Source organism: Camelus dromedarius, chromosome 15 (genome assembly GCF_036321535.1).
Source record: "Camelus dromedarius isolate mCamDro1 chromosome 15, mCamDro1.pat, whole genome shotgun sequence".
Classification (NCBI taxonomy): Eukaryota; Metazoa; Chordata; class Mammalia; order Artiodactyla; family Camelidae; genus Camelus; species Camelus dromedarius.
Window position 1 is genome coordinate 47,086,823 of NC_087450.1, and position 23,351 is coordinate 47,110,173.

At 51.9% G+C, this 23,351-nt stretch overlaps 1 protein-coding gene across 2 annotated transcripts in view; it reads left to right on the forward strand.

Moving 5' to 3' along the window:
- ADCY3 (adenylate cyclase 3) overlaps positions 1–23,351 on the forward strand; it is a 75,870-nt gene that overhangs the window by 37,556 nt on the left and 14,963 nt on the right. For both annotated transcript variants that reach the window (XM_031466676.2, XM_010992950.3), the window contains exons 4-8: positions 17,335–17,465; positions 17,853–17,964; positions 18,131–18,258; positions 19,589–19,747; positions 20,597–20,774. In XM_031466676.2, coding sequence (XP_031322536.1) covers positions 17,335–17,465; positions 17,853–17,964; positions 18,131–18,258; positions 19,589–19,747; positions 20,597–20,774 — 708 coding nt within the window. The remainder of the gene's footprint in view (positions 1–17,334; positions 17,466–17,852; positions 17,965–18,130; positions 18,259–19,588; positions 19,748–20,596; positions 20,775–23,351) is intronic.

The window sequence follows — 23,351 nt, forward strand, 5'->3', positions numbered from 1 at the left end:
CATACACTGAGTCATTTTGCTTATGTGTCCAGCATCCTCTGTTCTGGGATGTTCTTTCTCTCTCATTTTACCAGTGGGATCTAGAAGCTTCTGAGTTGGGCCTCGGACTCACCTCTTTTAGAAGGGGAACTTCCCCGACCTCGTTGTGACAAAGGGCCTGTCCTATTTGTTCCCTTCTCCTCGGCCCTGTATCCTGTGGTTACCGAGTCACTGCTGTGGTTTGAATGTATTTAAAGAATCCCGCTTTACTGGCTTTACTGAGTCTCTCGAAAGATGTTCTTTAATTTCTATTTTTTTATACTGTCTTGGCTTCTGTTTGCATTTGAGCTCTCATACTGTGGAAGCCTCCTTCTGGGTTCCCTGCATTAAAAAAACATGCATGTATCACCCCTTAGGTAGGCTGGGGAGTTCTTTTTTATATAGTCTGTGTGGTTTTCAGTGCAGCCGTCTGTGTGGATCTTGTCTGTCTCATAATGTATAATCCAGGACATCTTCAATCACATTGAACAGTGCTTGCTGGGGGCCTCCTGGTGTGGTGAGGAAGGCCCTGTGTCTCACCCTGGACTTGTTATTCTCTGTGTAGTTGATTAGACAAGTTAGCCACCCCATAGAGCCATACTTTCCTCATCTGCAAAGTGGGGGTATTGATACTCATCTTGCAGGGTTCCCTGAGGGTCAAATGAGGAACAGGCAGAAGTGCTGACTCAATAAATTAGAGAAATGGACAAAGGGGAGGGTGTAGATCAGTGGCAGGGTCCTGGGTTCAGCACTGTGTGTGTGTGTGTGTGTGTGTGTGTGTGTGTGTGTTTGTGTGTGTGTGTGTGTGTGTGTGTGTGTGTTGAGGGGAGGTAATTAGGTTTATTTATTTTTAGAGGAGGTACTGGGGATTGAACCCAGGACCTCATGCATGCTAAGCATGTGCTCTACCACTTGGGCTATACCCTCCCCCTCGGTCCTGGGTTCAGTCCCCAGTACTTAATAAATAAAAACCTAATTACCTCCCTCCCCCAACAAACAAACCAAAAATTAAAAGAAATGGACAAAGACAGCTGGAAATGGTGATGGTCAGGTTGAAGGGCATGGCCCATGAGGGCTTTCTAATGCTCAGGGCCATATGCTCCCTCTGGGCAGGGTCAGTGCAGGGAGCCTGGGGGTAGGCCGGCAGCGAGAACCACCACGTGTGCTCCAGGACTCCTGGACACCACGGAGCAGCCAGAGGGCGCCGGCAGCCTGCCCGGGCCCTGCTGCTGCTCCTGTGCTGGCTGCCCAGAGCCACGGTGGCAGGGCAGACACTAGCCCGGGAGAGGTCCAGGAAGGCAGAAGGGAGGTGCAGGGGGAGGAGGGGCACAAACCCACATCCCTAGGCCTACCTGGGACACAGCAGGTGCTTGTAATGTCCATCAAGTGGACTCCAGCCTGAGTGACCTTGGGCTGTTTCCTTCCCCTCTTTGGGCTTCAATTTCCCTCTGTGTAAAGTGTAGATGATGATAAATTGGGAGTAAAATGGGATAATGTGCATAAATCCCTTTGCGAGTGAGAGAAGCACTATCACCATCGGTGGGGCTGGAATTCTGCCGCCCAAGAGTTTCAACCTGCTCATATTTAAATTCCTTAGGGCTTCTGGGACCACGTACATGAGAGCTGCTTCCATTCTGACTTTCTGTGTCCGTGACAGGTTTGGGCGTCGTGGTTATACCAGACTTATTAATTAGAGAAATATTCCCCCTTTCTAAACCCTGGAAGAGTTTAAGGAAGATTTAGGGTATTCCTTTAATGTTCAGAAGAATTCACTAGTGAAGCCCTATTGGGTCTGGAGTTTCCTTTATGAGAAGATTCAGTTTCCTCTAAAGATAAAAGGTCCTACATTTCTTTTTGTGAATTTTGGACAGTTTTTGTGTTTTATTAGGAACCTGTCCATTTCATCTAAATTTTCAAATTTCTGACATATTGATCATTATATTTTCTCTCTTTGTTTCATTGTCCCTGGGCTTTATGTTGTTTCTTTTTTCATTACTGATGTTGGTAATTTGTACCTTCTATTTTTTATTTTTTCTTAATCTGTCTTACTAAGGTTTGTTAATATTTTAGCCTTCACAGTGAAGCATCTTTGTCCATTTCTATAATTCATTAACTTATGCTTCTTGTCATTTTCTTCTTTCTTTGGGGTCAATTTGGTGTTCTTTTTTTTACCTGCTTGAGATGGGACCTAGCTGATTTTCAGCATTTCTTTTCTAAAACACGCTCTTATGCTATAGATTCCCCTCAGTACATTGCTTTATCCCACAAGTTTCGATATATGTCATATTGCTGTTGTCATTTAGCTCAGTTTTGTAACTTCTAAAATTCGTATTTTCTAAAAATGTATGTTTTCTAAGTCCACTGAGATGCCTTTGATCCATGAGCTACTTAGGAGTACATTACTTAATTTCCAAACGTCTGGGGAATGTTTAAAGGTTATCTTTCTGTTACTGATGTTTAGCTTAACTTGACTGCGGTCTGACAGCATGCTCTGTGTGATATTAGTCCTTTGAAATTTATTGGAACTTGATTGTTGACCAAGCTTGTGGTCAGTTTTGATGCACTTAATAATGTGTATTCTACGAAATGTCTTTCAAAAATGAGCTAAGGTCAATAAATGTCGATTATGACACATTTACATCCACCCCAAAGTACTTTTGCCTCTTTGGTCACAATGCAAGGAACTCACAATACTTAATTCCCCTTCTCCTACACTTTCGTGTATTTTATTTTATTATTTATTTCAGGGTTTTTTTTAATTGAGGTATAGTTGGTTTACAATATTTAATTAGTTTCAGGTGCACAACATAGTGATTCAGTTGTAATGTATTTTAATTCGATGTATATTTTAAGTCCCACAAAACAGTCTTCCACAGTTAATCACCTGCATTTGCCCATATTTTACCCTCTCAGTTACACTCCATTTCTTTTTCATGGCTGTGCTTCCATCTTCTTGATGAATTCTTTTTGATACTGCTTTTCATGTAGGTCTGTTGGTACTAAATTGTCTCCATTTCTAATTGTTGGAAGTGTCTTTGATTTCAATTTTGAAAGTCACTTTTTGTCAGACATAGAATTTTGGGTTGCTGGATTTTTACTTTCTGCCCTTTTTAAAGGTGTCTTTCCATTATCCTCAGGCTTCTATCATAATGCCAGCTGTCAGTCATACTGTTGATTTATATGCACTGGGAAATGCAAAAATTCACGTGACTTGCTTTCTTGCATTATTGCGGTGTTCTGGAACTGAGCCCAAAGTATCTCCGAGGGGCGCCTGTACAGACTTCTCACACACACACACAAATGGTAGCGCGTTCACTCCTGCACTCGGCCTTTCACCTCCTATCTCAGAGAGGGTTCCAGGTCCGTATTGCACTGCCTCATGCTTTTCATGACTGTTGTACTCCATTATATAGAGGTGCCATCACTTATTTAACTGGGCTCCTGTAGGCAGACATTTAGGTTGTTTCCAACCTTTTGCTACTGCAAACATTGCTGTATTAGATGTCTTTATAGGGACGCTGTATCATACGTGTACAAATATATCTCAAGACTAAAAACCTAGAAGTGGATTTACTGGATCAAAGGGCATGTACATTTAAGAAGTTATACATATTTATGTGTATATGTATATACGTGTGTATTTATGTATTACTACTGTGATAAGTATACATAACGTAAAATTTACCATTTTAACCATTTTGAAGTGTATAGTCGAGTGACATTCAGCACATTCACAGTGTTGTGCAACCATCACCGCTGTTTGTTTCCAGAGCTTTTTCATCATCCCAAACAGAAACTCTGTACCCATTAAATAGTAACGCCTCGACCTCCCCTCCTCCCAGCCCCTGGCAACCACTGTTCAACTTTCTGTCTTTATGAATTTGACTGGCCAAGGTACCTCAAAAAGTGGAGTCCTGTATTTGTCCTTTTTTGACTGGCTGATTTCACTTAGAATAACGTCTTTAAAGTTTGTCCATGTTGCAGCATGTATCAGAATTTTATTCCTTTTTAAGGCTGAATAATAGCCCATTGTGTGTATGTAACACGTTTTGTTTATCCATTCATTTGTTGACAGGCCCCGCGTCTTAGCCATTGTGAATAATGCTGCTATGCACATTGGTGTACAAGAATCTGTTTGAGTCTCTGCTTTCTAAGTCTTTGGGGTATAAACGGGCTCATCTAGTGGTTCTGTATTTAACTTTGAGGAATCAGGCACGTGCATTTTTAATGTTGATAAATATTACCAAATTGTTTCACGAAAGTTCAAACAATCTACACGCCTCCCAGCAAGGAAGGAGAGTGGACGTAGGCACGTGAGTTTTCCTTGTTTATCTAGAAAATATTTTGCTTTTGGAACCCCTGCAGCTCTCCCCAAGGATGCCTATTTGAAAACCCCAGCTGCAGGGAACAGGCCCCAAGGCAGTGTTAACATCCTGTGAGCTATTGCCTGCTGTTCCCTCATTTGGCTCAAGTAAACACAGGTTTGGAAGCGTTTTCTTTTTTAGTTGTATGTTTGTTGTCATATTTGATCAAAATAGACAAATGTAAAGAAAAATACTGATAGAGGCATATTCCTTCAACTCTTCTTTCATTCTGTGTTTTGAAAGTGTTACCGTGATTACAGCAGTAACATCATCTCCTATGTGGCAGGTCAGAACCAGATACTTAGGTCTTACGTCCACTTCATGTGGTGACTAAATGTAAAAGGTGTGTTTAGCACCGTCCTGAATAGTGGGCCCTGAACTGTGTACCATCGTATTGTTGTTGTTGGATACAATTTTGAAGGTACAGAGAAGTTGAGAAAAGCCTCCCATAATCCGGGGGTTTCTTTTTATTTATTTATTTATTTTTTTGAATACAGTGTGTTAAATTGGGTTCTCGGCTAGAAAAGGCTTTCAGGTTTGCTGGATTTTTTTTTCTTTTTGTTGAGGTGAAACCCGTGTAACATAAAAATAACCATATTTTAGTACAATTTAGTTCATTCACAATGTTGTGCAACCACAACCTCTATCTAGTTCTGAACTCTTTTCATTACTCCAAAAGAAAATCCCAGACCCTCACTTGATTTTGAAAACCAAGCAGACAGGTCCCAGCTTTAGGACAGCCCAGAGCTGCAGTCTCCTGTCCCGTAGGACAGAAGACCCAGAACTGTGCACATCTCTGGTGTGTGTGTCCTCCTCTCCCTGTGACCAGCACCAGAGGGGAAGCCCCTGCCAGCGCGCCTGGACTTGGGGTTTGCATCCAACGCTTCTGCCAGCGACTTCTGGGGGACAGACGGCAAGACCTGACTTTCCCACCTTCTCACCGCATGATGTTGGCACTTTGCCTCTCTGGTGTTCAGTGTAGATTACTGAAAAATTGGGATTAAAAATAATACCGTTGTCATGGGGTCGTTTAAGAATCACTTAAAGTAACAACACCCAGATGGGTCCAGATCCAGACACCATGAAGCCCTATAGTGTATTAGCTGTGGTGACACTGGCTAAAGGAGGAGCCAAGAGGCAAAATGGGACCGGCTGGGGCGCCCTTGGCCGTGGTCCCAGTCAGGACAGAGGTTGCTCCCTCCCCGGGTGTCAGGGCTGACGTTGCGAGTGGCGTGGGCTCTGGGCTGATTTTACATCCCGGGAACGTCAGCTGCTGTGTGTGTGGGGCTGAGTCAGGCCGGTGGTAGAGGTTGCACAATCCCATTTCATTTTCCTTCTGTGAAAGCCTCTCCGGAGAATAAAAATGAGATAATAGATGTGAACACACTTTGGAAAGAGCTGCAGAAAGTCCTTGTTGGAGAGGAAACCGAAGCTGGTTTGGACATGGCTCCTATTTAAGGAGCCGTTTGAGGTCAGTGCCACACCAGGCCACCTGTGTACTCACATTTGTTTAAGTGCCTTTTTAAAAAAGTCCCAATTAAGAAAAAAACTTTGCAGAGGAGGCTCCCTTTCAGAATTTAGTTCTCATGGTCCGTTCCTCACTTTTTCTTTTGTCAGAGTGTGTTTATCTTGTTTTCTATGCTGCCTTGGGAGAAAGGTCTCCTCTCTGGGCCTCGTCCTCCTCAGCTGAATGATGAGGCTGGTGTGGGATCCCATCCCACATCCTCTGATTCCATCCCTTGGCTGCTGCCACCCGGGAGGTTGTGCTCTCCCTTGTGAAGAGGACCCACCTCCTGATGACAGCGGGCAGCGCCTGATGGGTGGGCCCCAGCCTCATCCAGGGAAGGTGCGAAGCAGCCCCGGGCCTTCACGCACAGCCTCTTCTCCGCTGTGTCACCAGGGCAAGCAGGTCTGGCTTGTTGAAGGCTGTGTTGAGATGAGGGAGCACCTGGGTGATGAGAAGATGAGATGAGGTCTTGGATTCCAGTCATCTTGGCTTGTCTCCTCCTCTGCTGGGAGGGCTGGGGCCTGACCACTCTGAGGTCCTCGTGGATTTAAGGTTCAGTGAGCACGACCTTGGCATACGAGGCGCTCTTGTCTCATTACTGACCACATATCTGATGCTTTAGGCAGCCTGATGGCACTGACCCCCCGTGACACACAGCCTCCCAGGTGGACTCCAGGCCTCTATGCAACCTTTCCTTGACTCCACAGGCCCACTAGGGTTGAGTAGCAGGCCAAGAGTAAGGAGCTAGAGTTGTTTTTCTTTATTCCCACGTGACCATACTCTAGGGTATGGTTGGGGACCTTGAGGGTTGCTAAGCGTCCTGCCTGCTACCTGGCAACAGCTGACATCCAGGAAATCCACCCCATACACACCTGTCACCAGGTACAGACCCAGAATTAGGAGACTTTCTGAATCACATCCGCAGAATTACTTCCCGGAGGTGGGAGGTGGCGGAAGGAGGATGGGGAGGATGGAGGGATGACAGGGACAGGGCTGAGGCAGGCCTGAGGCAGGGAACCAGCCTGGTCCTCACTCAGCGAGGAGAGCTGCCCTTGGTCCCCACCTTCCTGGGGAAGGACGCTGCGGCTGGGTATCTGGGGGAGAGCCCAGGGCTGCCTGCACAGGGTTCTAGGTCAGAAAACCATTCACCGTCACTTGACCCCGGTGAGGACTAGTGGCCAGATCAGCTTCCTCTGCGGCACCCTGGGGAACATGGTGTGGGGGAGCGCTGGGTGGTCCCCCTTCAGCTCCTGGGGGTGGGGGGTGTGCAGACAGAACAGCCACTGTATCTGCCTCTCCTCCTCCTTCAACCCAAAGCCCAGGGGCACCTATGACCAGGGATAGTGTTTCTTCTTCGTGCAGGAGTCTTTCCGTAGGTGGATGACCTTCTGCCCTTGAGCAGGTCTCCAAGGGAAGACCTCTTAGCATGAGAGTCAGACTTCTCTCCCGGGAGCCCCAGAGCTTGGCACTCGGAACGCTGCCATTCCGTAAGCTCAGCTTCAGTCTCTTGTCTTTCTGAATGTCTCTGCCCTTGCCCTCCACCCGAGCCTGCTTCACTGCTCCCTTCTAGACCTCTAGCTGTGAGGAGAAGGCCTGGAGTGAGCTGTGCCTCTGTTGGTGGGGGGAGGGGAGGCAGGGTGACAGGGAGACAGAGACAGAGGAACCCTAGCCTGGGGGTTGGGTTTCCAGTGTCAGCCCTCAGATGCCCTCTGTTGTCCTGGCAACAGTGAGGTTGGGCTGGGGCCCTGCCTCCGGGGGAACCAGTGGGGGTGGGGGGAGAGGAGGAGCATGCCCCTGCCTCTGCCTCCTCCCACGACGTCGTGTTATAAGCACCTGATGTAGGTGGGACAAACCCATCGTCTCCTTGACAGGAGGCACACAGGAAACCCCCGACACCAGCTTGCAGAGGGACTTGCTATCTTACCTTCTCCACAGAACCACTCACGGGTATCTTTCAGTGTTTATCTTAGCCTCGAAGGCCTCTTGGTTTGAGAAAAGCCAGAAGGTGAATTTCCTGTGGCGTGAAGTAGGAATTAGTGCTTCTGCCATTTCCAACTCCTACCTCTTGGATTTCACAGAATGTTCTTCATTCTAACATCCCAGGATTCAGCAAAACAAATCCACGTTAGATGATGCAAGTGATGAGCCCACAGAGGACAGGTTGTTCTAAAGCCACGGGGGGGCCCTGCCGGTGGGGGGGTGTTTGCTGTGTCAGGTGGACCGGGCGCTGGCGGTGCTGGCAGTGCTGCTGATGGGTGGCCCCGGGTGTGGGCTGTGTGGCTTCCGAGCTGGGTCCCCGCCTGGCTCTGGAGGGTCAAGGGCCCTGGCCACATCCTCCAGCAGCACTTTTCTCTCCAAACAGCTGTAGAGTCTATTGTCCAGGTCCAGTGTGGTCAGGGTTGTGGTGCGTCCCCACCCTCATCTGGCTGTGAGAATGAAGTTTTGTTGAATAATAGGAATAGTTTTTTTTTTTTTTTTAACAACGACTTTGTGCCAAGCCCTGGGCTAAGTTTTAATTGTTACAACAAACCCAGAAGGGGAGTTGGCCCGCCCTGGCCCCTCTCCTCCCAGTGAGGGCCTCTAGTCAGAGCTCTACCCACTAGGAGAAGCAGGTGAGCCATCCCTGGACTGCACCCGGCCTATCAGTTTCTGTATGACCTGCCCAGAGCTTCAAAATTTTCTAATACTTAAAAAGTTGGTATATAAAATTTTATATAAAAACTTGTATTTCTGACTGCCTTGGAAATGGGAGGGTCTGACAACACAGGGTTCAGAGTAAGACCTGCATTCACGTCCGAGCCAGGCCACTTACTTGTCACATGACCTTGAGTCAGTTACTTATGCCCTTTGAGCCCCAGCCTCTTTGTGAAATGGGAACAGAATATGAGGTTTTCAGAATGTCTGAAACAGGGCATTTATCCTACAGATGTTTCAGGCATACTTCTAGGCACTGGGGATACAATTGTGAGCAGAACAGATTCTACTGGGGGAGACAGACATTAAACAAATGAGTATATGCTGTCTTAGGAGGGACGGGCAATGGAGATAAAGCAGGGGAAGGAGCATAGAGTGTGCCAGAGGTGACTGGGGTTGCTGTTTGTATCACGTGGCCAGAGGAGGCTTTCAGATGAGATGAGATTTGAGCAGAGACCTGAAGGCAGTGAAGGTGTGAGCCATGCTGTGTTTAGAGAGATGAGCAGTAAGTGCAAAGGCCCTGAGTTATGTTCACAGGACGTCAAGGTGGCCAGTGCAGGTGGAGCAGAAGTGGGGGGATGAGAGGTAGGAGGTGAGGCAGAGAGGTCATGGCCAGACCCTAAAGGGCCTCGTTAGGACCTTAGCTTTTCCCCTAAGGGAAATGGGAGACATTGGAGGGTTGTGGGTTTTAAATGGATTGGTCTGACTGCTGATAGAGAAGGGACAGCTGTGGAAACAGGGAGACCTGCATTACTTCGGTGAGAGAGGAGGGTGGCCCAGACCAGTATGGGGGGGATGGAGGATCCTGCATATGTTTTGAAGGCAGAACCGACAGGATTTACTGCTGGGAAGAACTGGAGATGGGAGAGGGGGAAGTCAAGGATGGCTCTAAGGATTTCAGCCTGGAGGTGAGCTGCTGCTTCTGGGTCCAGGAAGGAAGCAGGTGGTGTGTGTAGACATTGTAGCACTCCTCTCCACGGATCACAGATATTACCTCAGCATCCTTCTCAACACAGTGCTCCAGGCAGCTGCTCTCTGTCTGGCGGAGTTGGCACCAGAGCTGGACTTGATCGCTGCTGTTGTATTCGAGAGCTGCACTGTCCGATATGGTAGCCACCAGACACATGTGGCTATTTCAATTAAAATTAATTAGAATTTTAAAATAAATACCAATTCCTCCTTTGCACTAGTCACATTCCACCTGCTCAGTAGCTGCATGTGGCTGGCCCCGATTACAGAACATCTCCCTGACGGCCGAAGGTGCTGTTAGTGCTGTTCTAGGGGACGATGGCTCGCCCCTCGGGCTGCATCTCCTAGTTGACAGCTCACTAACTCACCAGACCTCCAAGGAGCACCTGCTTTGTGCCATGCTCTCTTGGTGAGGGCTCCAGATACTATACAAGGGTGGCTATCTTTAGGCCCAAAGGGCTGTCCCCGGAGATAGTGGTCACCTTGGCCCGTGGTAGCCCCTATCTCCGGGGACTGTATAGGAGCCCAGGCAGGTGACCTGCAGTCCTGTGTGCTCAGCGTCCCCTCCCTGACTCTAGCTGGGTATGAGTGCTGGGCTGAGAACCCTGAGATTGAATGTGACCCTGCTTCCATCTTGGAGCCCATCTACCTGGGCAACTCTGGGGATGCTGGCTTGGAGCCTGTTTGGCATGGGAAGGTCTAGTTTAAAGATAGGCTGGTTTTTGAGTTATGCAACCTCTCCCTCCTCTGAACTCTCCCAGCCTTTGGCTGAAGACAGCAAAGTGGTCCTGCCCTGTGGGAGCAGCCAGTCAGCACGTGACTTGACGGCCCTGCCTGTCAGAGCTCTTGGAAGACTCCTTACCTTGACAGTTCTTTGAGTGACTTTGAGTGACCGAGGTCGTGCCCATGTCTTTTGGAGGGGGCTGCACATGGCCCCCTAGTCTCACTGGCAGTCATCTGCTCATACACAGACAGCTGCGCTGGAGCATCCAGATTTCACGTGTTGTGGTCCTCTGTCCTCTCATCAGGGAAAGGTGAGCTTTTTGGGCCCTGACCTCCCTGGCTAACAGGCCAGGTCCTCCTTTGCATTTCCGTCTTCCTGCTGCCTCCTCTGCTGAGGGGGTCAGGCTAGGGTGGGCACCTGGTGGGGTCCAGTGATCTTTTGGCTTCTAACTGGCCTGAAAACTCAAGAATCTGGATAAACAGACATGTCTACAGTCAGCTGTGGGTAGCGACATGTATGTGTGTGTGTGTGTGTATACATAGCACATATGTAGGGTACACACGGGATACACAAGGACACACACATACTTTAAACGGATTTCACCCATTTACTTCACACAGACACTGCACACGCACGGACGCACCGGCCACCTGGGCACTGCCAATCTCTTTCTCCATTTAAATCTGTCTCCCTCTGCCCCTTTCACAAGGGTGTTGCAGAAACTTAGCTTCTCACCAGCCAAGCTCATTTATCCAAATCCCCGCTGGCCACCCTGCTGTAATTAACTCCTGAATGCCTCCTCAGAGTATCAGCTGCAATGACTCGGAGCCCCTGGGAGCAGTGCTGGCCTCCTTCTCTGTCTCAGTCCTGAGTCACCGCCAAGGAGAAGGGGGCTTGATCCGTTCCTTCCCAGAGCCTGGCCGAGGTGAGGACACCCCAGCCCAGGAGGCTGGGCCTCCTGGGCCGGGGCCACGGTGGTCTCTTCTCCCAGGGGCCAGGACCCCCCAACCCCACCCGAGTCTGCTCACCCCATCCCAGGGCAGGCCTGGGTCCTTCTCCCCAGGATCAAGGCAGTTTTCTGTTCTACCCACAAGACCTACTGGAGACTTTCTCTCTTTCTGGACCTTATTTGGTTCTTTTCCCAGAGAGTCAGGGCCTTGACTTCCATTGCCATGTGTTTCTAGGATACCCGTCAGAGCCTTGCAGGGCCTGGCAGAGGCTGCATGAGGCAGTTGACCCGCTTTCCTCCACTGTGTGGAGCCTCATCTCGGCACCCGTGTCTCCAAACCCCGCCTCTGGGCCAGCCCTCCATCCGTGGTTCCCTTCCTGCAGCCTCCTCTCTGGGGATGGGAGGTCACCGCCTCTCAGGGCAGCACATTCTTTATTTGAACTGTTCTGACTTATAGAAAATCCTTCCTCTGCTGGAAGCAACAGTCTGGTCCCCGCCGTTTTCCCTCCGGGGGCCTCCAGGGCCACACATCCCTTCCCCACATAACAGCTCTCTTCAGTCTGGAAGAGTCCCTGTGACACCACAGAGCCCTCTCTTCCCTGGGCCAGAACGCAGCGCCTCAGCCCACCCTCGGGTGCCCGGGCTCCAGTTCCCTTACCGCGTGATCAGTCTCTGACCAAGGCCTGGGCGATCTGTTTCCCTGAGGGGGGAGGACTCAGCAGCTCCACCACCTCCTCTCTCAGGACCTTAAAATGCTTTCTCTTCACGAAGCCTGCTTTGGAGATGGTCATTATGATCTCCACATCTGTCTCTTCAACGCCCAACTTCCATTCCCCCTTTCAGTCCAGACCATTAGGTTTTAAAAGTAGCTTCAAGCTAATGAAGTGTCATTTTCAACAGTCCAGTTTTCTGGCAAACTTCCGCTGTGTCACTAAAAGTCACCATCCACGTGTGAAGCAAGCACAGGGCACCTCAAGCCTAAAAAGGCACAGTCTTGAGAAAAGCGGCCCCTGCACAGATACCATTTTTGTAAAAGGAACATGATAGGAAGGGGTCTGGAGATGATTACAGGAATTCATGTAATGAGTGCTGAGCATTGGAATTCAAAATACCAGCCGTTTTAAAGAGATGGGGCGTGCTGATTTCAATTCAGTTTTGAAAATGACATTACAGAACAACTACTTTAAAGAATAAAAAATGGTTGAAGGAGAAGAAAAAGTAAATGAAAGATTATCCATATTATTGAATGCCCTCCCCCTTCCTCCTTCATTTATCATGACAGGCTTTGACCACATCTTCTCCACGCCCAGTCCTTTGGGACTGTGATCATCAGTGGGTTTTGGCTTTCTTAGAGGGAACTGGGTGAGCGCTGGACCTCTGCATCTTTGACCATATGAGTCCAAGCTTCTGGAGGTGTGTTGCCATTTCCACCTTGACATGAATCTCACTGCTGCCCTGTCCTTGGGTTTCAAGTGTTCTGTTTCTTTCTAATCCCCAAGTCCCAGTTGGGGGTTTTGCCTCCTGCTTGGGCATGGCATTGGAGGCAGGAGTCTCCAGTAGTGATCTTGCTCTGGGTGCACCAGTCAGCCACTCCCCGCTGCACCACCACGGCTGTGCCTTTCCCTTGGTTTCCTTTCCTTTAACTCCTTCTCCTCAAATGGTGCTTCCAGACTTCCATGTGGTTACCAGTTGCCTGAGGATCCTTGGGCCTGGCTGGGTGAGCCCCAAGTGGTGCCGAGGCCACAGCTCTGCAGGCTGGAATCAGGGTCATGAGGCCTTAGGTCTCATGGGATGGGCTCAGCTGAACCAGGGGACCTCCCAGAGCTGGGGCTCGCTGCAGGTGTCTGATCCATTGGGTAGCAGTGCTGAGTGATTCCAAGTTACATCTGAGGATGTGGGACAAACCACTTCACCCTCCATGCCTCGATTCGGTCACCTGCGAAATGGAGGCGGTATTACACATGGGTGAACATGTAGGGTAGATGAGAAAGGTGTAGTGAAGAAGAGGGATGATTTTGATACTGGTCACGAGTGTCCATTTGCCCGGTGAGTTCTGGTGCTTCTGAGAACTGCAGAAGGAGGCCAGCCCAGGGTGCTGGTCTGTCACTTCCGCCTCCCCGATCTGCTGCGGGGCTGTGACCTCCTTGCTGTGTACCTGGCCCTCGGTCTCCTTTCTCGGGTTATGTCCAAGCAGACGTGGGAGTCCGGAGCTGGCCCAGCTGCCTTGCAGGGATCATCTGTTTCTAAGAAAACCGTGGTAGTTACAGACGAGCTGGGAGTCAGAGTCACGGCTGGAGGTAACAGGACGTTTTGTGTTTATTTCCAGTTTAAAACATAACTTAAACACGAAGCAGCAGGGGCATAGCAATCCTATTGTAATTTTGAAAAACATGTAAAGTCTTCTCTCAGTTCCGTCTCCCACATGAGATTACCCTTCTCTCCTGTGAATGTGTCCTTCTGCCTTTATTTAGGTGCACTTACGTCCAGCATCACATTCACAGAGCAGTTTTGTGGCTTGCTCTTCTCTCTCATCATTTTCTTGTAACAGTTTTCATCGAGGTCATTTTTAAGGTTGCATCATCTTCCATCCAGAGGATGTATTACAATCTAATTAGCCACTTGCTGGGCATTTGGGCTGCTAAAGAGTTTTTCCAAAAGTGTAAGTGGTGTTGCAATGAAGTTCTTCTTGCACATAAATCTTTTCACTTCATTTGGATTATTTCTGTTGGATAAATTCCCAGAAGAGCCATTAATAGGTCAGAGGCTTGGAATTTTTTATGGCTCCCAAAACATATAGGAACTGCTATTTTAGGAGACCTCGCCACATCCAGCAGCTCTGGGCCTGAGGCCGCTCTGGGTGGCCGCTGTCCCATCCACCCCTGTCCCCTCCTTGGGACCCACCAGGCAAGTGTACTTGGATCCCAGCCTCTCTCCTACTCCAAGGACACATATGAGGTGTTGGGGTCTTTAACTTGGACTCTGAGAATGGATGTCAAGGATCCTCTTTGTGTATATGAGGATTTTTCTAGAAGACCCATCGCTAACATCACACACTCTTAAAAGGGGCCGGGATTCGGAAATGACTTTAGAAGCTCTGAAATATAAGGGCAAACAAAGCCAGTGCCGTTAGTGACACTGGTAAACCGGGTGCAAGTGAGGAGGGGGACGAGCACGCCTGGGCACGGCGAGGGGGCTCTCTGGAGAGGTGGCAGGCGGGTGAGGTGACCGTTCCCGAGAGAGTGACGCTTAACCTTTTGAGGTTGATGTAAGGTTTCTGTAAACCACATGGGTAAACGGGCAGCCTTAACTGACAACCACAGCTGCTTTCTTGTAATTTTAAACATTGACATTTAATGATTATCTGCTTTCAGAACTCATCTATTCTCTTGGAAAAGTTACAGAAGCATATGATGCAAAAAGTGAAAATTCCCCACGTCGTACCCCCAGAGATAAGTGGGCGGTCTTCTTGCTCTGTGGGCGTCTGGGGAGCCTGCTTTTGGGTGTCAGGGCTGCACTGCTTTTTGCTGCTGCCGCCGTCTCTCTCCTGCCCTGGCTGCCCATCTTGGAGCCCAGGCCTTGCTAGCAGCAGGCAGTGTGGGCCATCCCTGGGGAGGCCTGGCTTGTTTCTAACGAAATTGGGGCACAGGGCACCTCACAGGACTGGACTGTAGTCTGACCTTCCCAAGGTTCCCGGGGAGCCAGAGAGGCTTTTCTGGGAGGACAGGGTTCTGAGGGAGGGCCCAAGGGGGTGGGGAAGGCCTGACCAAGGGCTGTGGCTGCCAGGCGCGGCCCCTCTCTGCTCACTTGCTGGGGACCCCAGCCTGCTCTTCACACATGGGCCTCTTCCTTACATTTGTGTGCACCCCACATGCACATGTTGTGGGCGGACAGAGGCTGAGATTCACGTGGAAGGCAGGATCCCTCTCTGTGTCCCCTCATCACCCCACTGGAGCCGGACAGAACTCATAGGACCTGGCTGAGGGCCCAGAAGCTTTTCTGCGACCCTGACCTCCCACTGGAACTCTTCATCTGCGAACCTGTGGCCAGTTTTAAAGCCTGGGGGAAGTTTAGACCTTGTCTTTCTGAGACACTTCTGGCTCAGTGCCCTCAGCAACACTTCAAGTGATGCAAGAACAGCTGAAGTCTATTGAGCACTTGCTGTGTACAGACACTGTTCCAAGTGTATTATGGAAACGAGTCACTCAGCCCTCCTGTTTTACGGGCGAGGACACCAAGGCAGGGGAAGGTGTCGTAATGGCCTTACTCCCACACAGGGAGTAAGTGGCAGGGCTGGGGTCTGAGCCAGGTAGTTGGACCCCCTGTCCCTGCCAGCCTGGCACGGGCAGGGCCGCACCTGGGATGGGCCAGGACCCCCGGGGTTCCTGTCCTGGCCCTCACTGCTCCCACCCCACCCCACCTCACACCTTCTCCCCCTCAGGACCCCAGCAGCTCCAGAGCTGGCAGGGCTGCGTGTCTCTGACTTTTCTTGAAAATCCTCCCAGAGACTCATCTTCTTCCCAGGCTGAGAGCTCTCTCCATAGTGGCTGGCTTAGGTCTGGGGAGAAGTCCTCAGACCCATGGCATAGGGCCTCCCCTCCCTGCACGTGGCTGGGCTGGGGGTACCAAGCACCGGGCCCCGGGGTCTTCAGCACCTGCTCTGCCCTGGCTCCTGGGCCCCAGGAGACCCAGTTGCTACTTCCTGGGCTCAGGTGGAGCCAGGCAGGGTGCACTGGGGTTATTTTGCCTTCTCATTCCTAAGCTGTACTGCTGCCATTTGAGAGGTTCTTCACAGTGGGAGAGACGTTGCTGCGCAAATGGGAGGGTAATGGGAGTAACCGCGGTATGTGCTTCAGGCAAGAGCCAGTGCTGGGCACACTGGGCAGAGGGGGACTTAACTCTTAGAGTGGTGTTCACTGCAGGAATTGACTTTCTCCATGAAAACAGAGGACACAAGGACCTCCCTATGCAAATGGCAAGCAAGCCAGGGGCTCCTGGCCAGCAGACCTTCCTGGGCAGAGAAGGGAGGGGCTGCCCTACAGCTGAGCTGTTCCCCAGGGGAGGTGAGGCCCCAGCCCTCTGGCCTACAGGGGGCAGAGGCCTGGATACAACACCAGACTCTTGGGGGGCCTGGTGGCTGCCCCCCATCCAGAGGAGAGGAGTCAACCTCATACCTCAGGGCTCCTGCCCCAGAGCGGGTGTGTCTAAAAGGCAGGGAGAGCTGGGTTCTCTGGTCTCAGGGCCGAGGGACAATAGCAGAGAGCGGGAATGGGCAGGGCCCACCCCCCTCCACCCTCCTCCACCTCCTCCAGCCCCACCCCCCACCCCCAGTCCAGGCCCACGGTGGGTGTTCTCCGTGTCACTGCTGAGGCCTGGAACCTGCAGCCTCAGTTTCACTGTGGTCCCATGACCCCTAGTCAAGCCCCAGGTGCTGAGGACATAGGCAGTAGCCCTTGGCTTTCTGGCCACCCGTCCTGGACCCAGATAACTCCTGTGCCTCAGGTGACTGGACACAGCACTCCTGGACTGTGAACCTCCCCTCCCCGCCCCACTTCTCCCCTTTCAGCGGCTGACCCTGCGGCACTGGCCTGGTCACCCGGAACTGCTACACCTCTGCACCTCGGGGTCAAAGGCCGCGCCCTCCAGCCACATGTCTTGTCCCCCCAGCTCTCTCTGCCTCCTCCTGCCCCCCTCCCACTTTTCCCAGGCTGAGCTCATTTCCTGTTGCCTTGTCCCATGGGCCTCAGTTTAGTCACCTCTGTGCCATTAGCCACAGTTCTCTTGCTCGCTTACAGTTTCCATCCTACAGACCTGCCCTCGAGGTTCCCCTCAGACATCTCTCCACCACCCTTCCCCGGGCACCGCCATCACCTGCCTTTCCTCCGCAGGGCACGGGGCCAGTGCTTCCTGACAAGGCGCCTCTGCCTGGATTTCTCCCTCCTGTGATCTCCCACTCTAGCACCTCTGCTTCCCGGGGTGGGTCTGTGCTGCAGGGCCTCCGTGGAAGGTCACCTGGTTCCCAGTTGACATCTGTCACCAGGGTCAGGGCATTTCTTCCCCGAGTGTCTGTGCCTGCCTCTGCCCTCCCTACTAACCCCTTCCTCCCCCACAGGAGAACCTTATGCTTTCCATCCTGCCCAAGCACGTGGCTGATGAGATGCTGAAGGACATGAAGAAGGACGAGAGCCAAAAGGACCAGCAACAGTTCAACACCATGTACATGTACCGCCACGAGAATGTCAGGTGCACTGGCCGTGGGCGTGGGCTCTGAGCACAGGACGGGGGTTTTTGGAGGGTTGGCTGAGCCCTGTGGGGCTCAAGAGCCTTCCCAGGGACTAGAAGCATGGCCACACCATGGTGTGAGCCTCAGCCCCTGTGGGAGCCGCCTTGCTGAGGAACGTTGGGGCTGACAGGCCACGTGGTCCAGCCCCGTCATTGTGTAGACACCACCCACAGGATGACCAAAAGTCAGAGCCCTGAACGCGCCCTGGCAGTGCCAGGGTCCCACTGCCCTGGGGCTCGAGCGAGGGCCTGGTTGCCTGGGCGCTGGAGCAGGAGCTGGCAGTGGGCCTGGCGTGGAGCCCAGCTTGCCACCCTCGGCCTCAGCCTGTGGCCTCTATCCTCTCACAGCATCCTCTTTGCTGACATCGTGGGCTTCACCCAGCTGTCTTCGGCCTGCAGTGCCCAGGAGCTCGTGAAGCTGCTCAACGAGCTCTTTGCCCGCTTTGACAAGCTGGCGGCCGTAAGTACCCCGATCCACCTGGCTTGCCAGGTGGGGGCGCCACCCTTGTGGCCTGGGCCTTCCCCCCGCCCCTGGCTCCCACCACATCCTCCCACCTGTCCTCCCTCTGCTTTCTCTTCGGCTCTGAGGAGGGACTTACACCGTGGTCCACACCCTGCCCTTCCAGAAATACCACCAGCTCCGGATTAAGATCCTGGGTGACTGTTACTACTGCATCTGCGGCCTGCCTGACTACCGGGAGGATCACGCCGTCTGCTCCATCCTCATGGGGCTTGCCATGGTGGAGGCCATCTCGTAAGTGGGGTGCCTCTGGTGAAGGGGGGCCTCCCAGAGCATACGTCCCAGCCCTGGACCTGTGTGGGAGTCAGGCCTTCCACGTTGGTCTGTGTTGGTGGGCCCGGCACACCCCAGGCCCCTGAGGAGTGCTCTCAGGGTGTAATGTGGGTGTTGCAAGGTCGGTAGGTCCCTCGGTCCCAGGCTCAGGGAAGCTGGGCAGAGCTTGCCTTCCTCACAGCTGAGGGAAACTGCAAGGCTTCTCTGAGGGGTGCTTTTCTATCCTTAGTCCACTTTTTTTCTGCTGGAAGTTGCAGACATCATAAAATTCTGCCACCTTACATTTGCTTAATTGTCTCCCCAAGTGTTCCCCATCTCCTCTCTCAGTGTTTTCTCATCATGACCCACCCCCACCCCCCAGGACAGATAGGGTTAAGGATGTCCATGTCCATCTCTTGGATCAGAAAGTCCAAGTACAGCAGTGAAGTGACTGCTGAGGTCACAAGATATATGGGGCAGCACAGATGGGACTGGAACCCTGGCCTCTGAGCTCCTGGCCAGGGCTCCTGCCTGCACTGCTGGTAGGATGGTGGAGTCACCTGGCTCCTCTCCAATGCTGTCACTGCCCCTGAGCCTGGTGCTCCCTCCCATCAACTCACGGCCTCTGGTAGGCCCTGGGTGGCATCAGACCCTGCAGCTCCTTGCTGAGGCTTCTCCCACAGGATGGAGTCCAGGAATTGGGTGTGTTGCTTCGCTGCCGTCTCGGAGCGGGTGGTTTTGCATTTTTACCATCTTCTAGGTTAAAGCCCCCTCCAGGATTGGCTGGAAAGAAGCAGGTGCTGCCTTTCCCCAGGGGCCTTAGTTCAGGGCAGAGCCTTTTACCTCCACTCCTGTCACCATCAGGCACGGTTCTGAAATTCCTGTTTGTCTCCTTCTGGATTTCCCAAGCGAGGAACTGTTCCCACTGTGCACATAGTGCGTCACACAGGGCCTGGCACATAGTAGGTGCTCAGAGAAGCGTCAGCTGCTCGGATGAGTACATGGATGATTAGAAGAGAGCAGTTGGAGGTTGCTCAGGGGCAGAGGGTCCCACTGCTGTTCATGCCCCCCACCCCGACCCCAGATCACACTGGCCTGTGATGGCTGACTCTGGGCTCAGGCTGTAGCCTGCTGTAACCTCGGCTGCAGGTGGCTCAGCTCAGACGCAGGCAGAAAGCGGTAGGGCAGCCAGTAGGCCCTTGGCCTGGAGAGGAGGAGGCCTGTGCAGAATTCCTCCTGCTGGGGGAGAGGGGGGCTGTCCACCGTGCCATGGGCAGCCTGACCCCTCCTCCCTTCTGTGTGGACCTGGAAGGTATGTGCGGGAGAAGACGAAGACCGGGGTGGACATGCGTGTGGGGGTGCACACAGGCACCGTGCTGGGGGGCGTCCTGGGCCAGAAGCGCTGGCAGTACGACGTGTGGTCCACCGACGTCACCGTGGCCAACAAGATGGAAGCCGGCGGCATCCCAGGGTGAGTGCGTGTTCCATCCCCGGGGCAGGTGTGGGGGCCGAGGGAGGGGACTGTTCCATCCAGGAGCAGCCTTCCTTCTTGGGTGTCGGCCTCCTGGGCCTCTCCTGCCTGGAGCTCTGCAGGAGTCGGTCATCTTGCCCCCTTTACCCATCGTGGGGCCGCCGGGCTCTGTGGTCACACATGGCTATAGCTCCTCCAGGGTGCACATGTCCCTGGAGGGCGTCGTTATCAGCAACAGGCTCTGAGGTAGCTATCCATGGTTCTGATGCACCTGCGCATCTCACCTGAGCTCTTTGACAGACTGTGCAAATCAGGCGGGGCTGACTGCTTTCCTCTTTTGCAGTTACATTTGCTGCTTCAAATTGCTGCCACCTCAGGGTGGACCAAGGATGCAGTGAAACCTTCCCCTCCTGGGCCAGGGAGCTTCCCTCGAATACAGCCAAAATTCCCTCCCTAGTGGTGACTCCCCAGAAAGAGTTTCTTACCCCCTGACACAGGTGTTGCAACTGATAATCACATGAAGTGGGTGATAATCAGACTTCATGGATCTTAGTGTTCAGAGCAGACTTCTAATTTCTTATCTCATTTGATACCCTCGGAAGCCTGTGAGGACAAACTGTCTTACTGATTAAACACTGAGGCTCAGAGAAAGGCAGGTACCATGCTGCCCACACAGCCAGTGAGGGTCAAGACTTCCCTGCCACTGCTCTTAGGAACAGCACGTTCCACGTGCCCTGGAGATACAGGCCCAAGCAGCTGCCTGGTCCAGCCACTGTCCCCTGACTGTCTGCAGGGTGGGGCGGGGCTGCCCTCCTGCCTGTGCTCAGGGCCTCTCTCGCCATAATCCAGGCGCGTGCACATCTCCCAGAGCACCTTGGACTGCCTGAAAGGAGAGTTCGATGTGGAGCCAGGCGATGGGGGCAGCCGCTGCGATTACCTGGACGAGAAAGGCATTGAAACCTACCTTATCATTGCGTCCAAGCCAGAGGTGAAGAAGACGGCCGCCCAAAATGGCCTCAATGGCTCAGTGAGTCCCCATCCACCCCTGGGCTGGGGGGAGGGAAGGGAAGGGGTTAAAGGTGAGATCGTTGAAGAGTTGGTGGGACTTAGAGGTGGCAGAGTAGGCGAGAGGAGGTGCAGGTTGGCAAAAAAGCAATTCTGAGTCCCGTTGAGCAGGAGGCTAGTGGGAGCCTCCTTTCAGAGCAACAGTTGGTTTCTAGGAGAACACTGGAATCAAGGTGATTATGCTGTATCCCAAGGCACTGTCTGGAGGGGAGACCACTGGAAATGTGTAAGTGGCACTCAGGAGGGCGGCTGGGTTGGGATGAGGGCCACCTGCCCAGGGATGGGAGGCAGTTGAAGCCACAGAAGTGACGTGGATGCTGGGGAGAATGGCTGGAAGCAGCAGGATCAGGAAATAAGAAGGAAGAGGACAGGAAGGGAAGCCCCCTGTAGTCCTGCCCTCTGCTTGGCACTGGGTGCAGGGCCTCCCTCATGCCCTTAGCAGCTTCCCCACTGACCACACACCTCCTGACAGTCCATCTGCTTAGAAGCCATCAGTGGCTGCTACAGAAATTGACCCCTCTATTATCCTCTGCTGAATCTGGAAAATACTTCTTTCCTTGTAATCTTTCACCTAACCCTGCAGTCATGAGAACTGAACAGCTGTGGGGTTTGATGCTCTCTGGGATGGCATGTCATTTGGGACTGGCCCACGGCTGAGGCTTTGCCTCGTTCTGACTACAGCAAAGCCCACTCTGGTGTAGCATCAGAAGCTGTGGCTAAAGAGGCGACTCCTGATAAAGTTTTAAAAGAAAACTGGGCACCTTTTCTTCTCCTGCAAATGTATACAATGAGCAGCAAATCAGTCCAGCAAATTGACAGAAGGTTCATTCATTCAGCAGATCTAAGCGTAACCAATTTATTGGCTGTTTCTGTGCATCTATTATTTTACTTAATCCTTAAGACAACCTGTGAGAAGGGCTGTCATTACACCTGCTTTGCAGAGGAGGAAACTGAGGCCCAGAGGGCTGCACAAGTTGCAGAGCCAATGGGTGGCAGAGCCGGGGTCTGAAACCAAAGCCTGAGTCCCTGACCCTCCAGCCGCATTGCCACCCAGGTGCCTGTGGGTCCCTCCCATGTGCAGGAGGTCACACAAACCTGGCACCAGGAGGGACATAAAGGTAGATACAACCGGGCTCACCCCCAAATAATTTAAATCCCACTGGTGCTGGGAGCTTGGGGTGAGTTGGAATGGGGCCTGGGCCGTGGGCTGTTGGGCCGTGTGGCCTGGGGCCCACAGGAGGGAGCACAGACGGCAGCTGTTGAGGGAACTGGATGGAGTTAGACTTTGTCTTAAATCCTCCACCAGACAAACGAGCTGGTCTGTTTCTCATGGAAACATGGGCAGTGTTCTCCTTAAAACTACTTTTGCTGACATTTTGAGGCAATCCAGGTTTTCAGTGTCTTGTAAGTTGACTTATAACTTTCTTAGTGCCCTTCTTGAAAAACACATTTCTTGAGGTGGAAAAGCTGGGTGGAGAGTTCTGCACCTGGAAAGTTAAGCCCGTGTCCCCACCACTCACCTCCGGCCACCCTCCCCCTGCTCTTGCTGGCTCTTTAACTCACTTTTAGTTCATTTGAAAGATGAACCCGTGGTATCTCATTATTTTAATGACATTTCTTTAGTTATCAGTAAGACTGGACACTTTAAACATGGTTGTCAGCCTGGTGACTTTCTTCTGTGAACTGCATATTCATATCTAACCTCGGAGGGCTTTTTCCATCTCTGATTTGTAGAAGCTCTTTGCTTATGAGAGAAATGAACCCTTTGTCATGTGACGTTCATCAAGTCCATCTCAGGCACCCACTCCGTGCCAGCGCTGTGGTGCACGTGTCTCGGGGAACTTAGAAGGGAAGCTGCTGTAGCTTATACCCGTTGTCTTCCCTGCAAGGCGCTGCAGCAGCTGTCAGCCCTCAGTGTGCGTTAAGTGAACAACTTAGCATGGTTACCGTAAGGCCACGTGATCGGCTCAGCAGTTGTTTAGGAAGTCTCCAGCTCGAGATGTGCTCAGAGGAGGCGATGTGAGCGGATCACCAGACTTGCTCCACAGTCAGGGAGTCGGAAGCAATAAAGCACAGACAATGCAGAGGAGATAACGAGGGAGCGGTGTATGAGCGATAATGGGGAGGAGGAAGGGAAGTGATAAGAGTGGCTTCTCTGGGCATCACAGGAGCAGATCCAACTGTATCTGCAGAAACCTCTCTCAGGTTTAGTTACTACTTGGGTTAGTTAGTTAACAGAGTGATGAGGAGGAGGGTATGAGGAGAATTATCACAATGAATCCTCTCCAAAGTGTGAAAAAGACATCTCCCATCTATGCTAACCTTGATATCAACCTCATCCAGTTGTTTTAAATGCCATCTCCAACAACTCTCCAGTTGAGATCTCAGCCCAACCCGCATCCCTGCACTGACCTTGCAGGCACATAAGTCTCCATGTGTGCGCACCACAGGTGGCCAAAGGTGATGGTCCAGAGCCGAGCCCACTATCCTCTCTCTGCTCTGAAACCTGCTCTTCCCCAACTCTACCTGACTCAGTGCC